This window comes from Castor canadensis, chromosome 15 (assembly GCF_047511655.1).
Source record: "Castor canadensis chromosome 15, mCasCan1.hap1v2, whole genome shotgun sequence".
Taxonomy (NCBI): Eukaryota; Metazoa; Chordata; class Mammalia; order Rodentia; family Castoridae; genus Castor; species Castor canadensis.
In genome coordinates, this window is record NC_133400.1 from 74050377 (window position 1) to 74055344 (window position 4968).

The window sequence follows — 4968 nt, forward strand, 5'->3', positions numbered from 1 at the left end:
GTAACCGCCCAAGTCTTTGGTAATCCAGGCCTGCTATGGCCAACAGAGAAAACGGTATACAGAATATGAAGTGTAAAGGAGTGATGAAGACATTTTCTCTTTAAACAAAACAAAAACCAAAACAAGAACTAAACCACAAAAAAAAGAATAAGAAAGATATAAACAAACCTTTTAGGCCAGACAACTAAAAACACATGCTGCCATGTAATATGATCATAGAATCCATTTCATTTAAAAACATCACACTTCAGTCTAAATCAACAAAATAGAACACAAGGAACCTACTGAGATCAGTAAAAGGCTTACAGAGCACTTTTTAAGATTAATCCATTCTGTTCATTCTCATGCAAATTTCAGCATCTCCAAATTTCGTTCAGCTCTCAATAGAAAAGCATTTATTTCTTCCCAAATTCCTTAATTAGTGAACCAGATTCAAAACTTTACCTAAAAATCCAGAAGTTCATAGTTAACATTAAGGTCTTTGCCAAGTTCTTTCCTCGATAAACAAGGGCATGTCTCCCAACATGTGGCTGAACAGTAAACTCAAGCTGAATTGCATCTACAACTGTGGTATGTTAAGCGATTAACTGAGAAGTAAAAAAATCCAAACTAGCTTTTTCTACTCTGCAATACAGGTCACACCCAACATTACACAGGAGTGCTTTCTTTGTTGATTTGTACTGCTATTAAACCAAATACTTGAGACTGGATAATTCATAAACAAAAGCAATTTTGCACACCTATGGAGGCCAGGAAGTCCAAGATCAAGGATCAGGCAATTTTCTTAACAGGTGAAGGTCTGTTCCTTGCACATGGTGCCATCTAGGTATCTTCACATCCCAGAAGAGCAACAAGGGCCTAGGCTACTAGCAATTGACTCAAGGGCAGAACCAGTCTGAGCTGGGGACGCTATACAGTTCAATGCTTGCCTAGCATGCACAAGGCCCTGGGTTCAATTTCCAGCACTTAAAAAAGAAAGTCCTCAACAAAATCCTGCAAGTGTAATGAGAGTAGTGCCCTCCGGACTTAATCTCTTCTCCAAAGGCCCTATCATGTAAACATTCAAACCATAACACTGAACTAGATGGTAACACATATCAAAATAGTCTCACGTTCCCACAAAGACCAGACTAGATGAAAATTAGGATACTTTAAAAACATGAGAGTGGGACACAAAAGTATGATATTTAATCAGACACTGGGCTAGTGAGCACAAAACAATCACTTCCCTGTTCAGGAGCCAATAAGTAAAGCTATAATTTGATATGAATTATAATTAGAAATAATGAGAGCAATTTCTTGAGTTCCTCCACCATTAAATTATAAATCATTGAGACTTATCCTTTGAAATTACTAATGATTAGCCTATGCTGTTCATGTGAGAATTTAGGAAACCTCTCATAATTCTGTGGAATTTTCAGAAAAAACTGTGTACATTTAAAAAAGGTTCCTATACTCATTACAATTTAAAAACCACTCTACCCAAAAAGACATTGTAAAAGTATGCATTTTATTCATTCATTCCATCAGCTGAGAATTGTTCTATTGTACAAATACGGTATTGTACCAAAAAAATCACAAAATGTTACAAAATAAAAAAGTACAAACTGTATTACTTAATAAATACGACTAAAAGTAGTTGAAGTGGCAAGGAGATAAGATTTTTCAAATGGAAACACTGTTTGACCCAGCAAACCATACAAGCTCTGTTTATAGACATTTTTATATTATACAGGATAATCCTATTTTGCCTTCTGGAAGAATTTATAAGGAACAAGATATTAAGACAGTAGTCTGCTATAAAATAACTGCAACGTTGGTTCCAGGCATTTGCTATAAATCTTAGTTGAATCCAAAAAAATGAAGCAGGAGGCTCATCTTGTCACAAAATTCTACACCATGTTAAAATTCTTTCATTAACAAAATGACAAATGAAAATATGAAGCAGGAGGCTCATCTTGTCACAAAATTCTACACCATGTTAAAATTCTTTCATTAACAAAATGACAAATAAAAACAGAGCACCAGACAATCTACTCTAAACATTAACCAGAGAATCATCATTCTGCCACAGCAATTATCAGACATTCATTCTTGTTAGACCTGGTACTATCCTTTAAGGAAAAAAAAATCTAATAGCCATCTCTTAAGTATTTCTCTTTAAAGATTGACAATTTCTAGAAAAATAATTTCCAAACAGCAAATCTGCTTGTTTCATCACAATGGAATGGGCAATCATCTGGTAACATGAGTGCATCAATATCCAATGATATCATTACCTAAGAATTGTAAAATTCACATTTCAACAACGTAAAATAACAAACTTCAAAATCACAAACTTCAAAATGATAAATTTCATATAAAGCACTTTTCTAGATTTATGCCCGAAAGTTGTTTGTCCAATTGGAACACATCATCGATGAAAGCACACCAATTTTTAAAAATGTTGTGCAAAAATACATTTTTATAGAAAATAGACTACCAGGAATGAACAAATTTACACTGTGAGGAATTAACTTGCAAATTAAGTAGTGCTCACTGTATACAGCAAATTATAAATAGCAGTAGGATCCCCCAAAGCTATCGTGAAACATCATTTAGGTGCCCAGCAACCTTCAGCTGAGAAAATGTTAAAAACAAATGATTAAGGCATCACACCTACGGTAAATCTACTAGGAAGTTTAAAAGTGCTATTACCCTGATTAGAGTTCACGTGATTCTCCAAACACAAGTTCCGTATGCAATTTCTCAGGGTGTAAGATGTCAGACATTTCAAGAGCATGCATTTTGCTCGATATACATTTTGGATAGGGATATGGCCATGGATTTGGCGAGTTCTTCGTCGCGTTTTCTTTGCACTTGAGTTTGTTTACACCAATTGTCATACTCTGGGTTGGGATAGGAGTGATCAAACACAGCATCATAGTGTCCATTGCTGAGCCAGCTAAGCCAGATGCTGGGCCGCAGAGGGTCCTCGGGGCCCAGATAGTGGACCATAGTGGACACGGTGGGGCTCTCCAGCCGTCCCCCAGTCGTCAGATGGATATTCACGTTCAACATCTGGCCCATGGCCAGCAATTCGGGGTAGCCGGCCCACGCGCCGTCCTGGGCGGCTGCGATGATGAACTCCCCCACGTCGCCCTCTATCAGGGGGCTGAAGTGGTCCAGGTGGTCGGCGATGTAGTGCACCGTCTGCTCCCTCAGCTCGCGGTGCAGGCTCTGGTCCCCGTACACGGCCTTGCTCACGGCTCGGTACAGGCAGTTGCCGTCGGGAATGATGTGAAATCGGTACTTGCTCCGCTGTCGCAGGTATTTGTCTTGCTTCTCCACCTCGGCCAGGTACAGGGCGAGCTTCTCGTCTCTCGGCTCCGATCTGGCCACGGCCACCGTCTCTGCGGCGCTGCCTGGGGTGGCCTCGCCGCTCCGCGCTGGGGGCGCCTGGGCCTCGGGCTCAGGTCGCTGGACCACGTCCGCGCCTGGGGGATCGCTGCGGTCACCGGCCTGCTCCCAGCCCCGGCGGATCCTCTCTGCCCGGTGCTCCTCGGCCCATGCGCCGGGGCCGGGCTCGGGGCTTCCCGGGGGCGGCGCCGGGGCTCGGTGCTTGGCGGCGGCCAGGGCCTGACGATGCTCGCTCAGTCGGAAGTTTCTGTCGTCGGGTCCCTCCCGGGCCGCGTCCAGGCCGGCGGGATCGGGGCCGTCGGGCCTCAGCAGTTCCTCGAGGAGCCAGGCGGAGGAGCCCCGCCGCGGCGGCACCGGCACCGGCACCGGGGCGCGGGGAGCGGGGGCCAGCAGCAGGCAGCGGGCACGCGGGGCGGCGCCGGGCGCGGGGTCGGACCCGTGCAGCAGCAGCCGCCGGTCTGCGCCCAGGGCGCGCACGGTGATCTGCGCCGTGGACGTGTAGTGCGGCGGCAGCGGAGGCTTGCAGGCCGCACCGGGCGGCCCCGCGGCGGCCGAGGCTGGGGCGGCGGCCCCGGACACCACGTCGAAGCAGGAGAAGGCGGGCATCTTGGCGGCGGGGGCTTCCCGGGGCTCAGCGGCCGCGGCGGGCTGGCACTCACCGGTCTCGGGCTCTGGCGCTCCGCTGGCGGGACCCGGGGGCTGCAGGGACACCTTGAAGGCGGTGGCGGCGGGTGGCGCGGGAGCGGCGGCCGTGGGACCCGGTGCCCCGGCTGGGTAGTGGGTGCAGACGCTGCTGTAGAGCTGCATGTCCCTTGCCCGCCGCTGGGCCCCTTATAGGCGCGGCGAGTCCCCGTGCAGGGGACACACCTCTGGGCCTGCAGCCGTGGGGGTGTGGGGAGCCAGCCGAGCGCGGTGACCCAGTGCCCCCAGAATAGAAATGACCCAAGGGCCGCCGGCGGCTGCGCGTCAAGAGCCGCAAATAGCGCCCGGGTCCCAGCCAAATTCCTGCTGCGCCACAGCGCGCCGCGGGGGCAGGGAAGGAACGCGCGCTCGGCCCGCAGGCCCGGGGCGCCGCGCCCGCTGCCGGTGCTCCGGCCCGCGGCGGCCGCTGGGGACTGTTGGAGGAAGCCGGCCTCGCCACTGGAGCGCGTCCCGCCGGCGAGCAGCAGTGCAGGGCGCGCGGAGGGCCGGGAGGCGGGGCCGCGGTTGTTTACCTCAGGCCGTGCGGCCGCGTCACGTGGGCCCGTTGGAATGTGCGGCTCGTCGCGCCGCTCCATTCAATTGCGCGAGTTCGCCCCGCCCCTTCCAGCTTGGGCTCCGCCCCGCTCGACGGACGTCATGGGCGTGGCCTGAGCGGGCGCTCGGGCGGAGTTGGGTGGGTGTGGGATGAGGAGCCTAGACTGATACATGCGCAGTCGTGGGATTCCGGGCTGCAGGCCACGTGACTCCTAAAGCTGGCTTCCCAGGTTCCAGCCGTAGGCTGGCTGGTAGGTTGTTTGAGTCTCCGCTGCTGCCTGGCTCTGTGGCTGGATGGGTGCCGCTTGAACGAGCTGGAATGCTTGGGAAACT

The 4968-nt window shown here is 50.3% G+C and overlaps 1 protein-coding gene across 1 annotated transcript; it reads right to left on the reverse strand.

Annotated features, from left to right (window-relative positions):
* Nucleotides 1–1489: 1489 nt before the first annotated feature.
* Nucleotides 1490–4352, reverse strand: Otud1 (OTU deubiquitinase 1). Its single transcript, XM_020183120.2, has one exon. The coding sequence runs from the start codon at nt 4204–4206 to the stop codon at nt 2773–2775; it is 1434 nt and encodes a 477-aa protein (XP_020038709.2). The 5' UTR covers nt 4207–4352; the 3' UTR covers nt 1490–2772.
* Between the last annotated feature and the right edge of the window lie 616 nt (nt 4353–4968).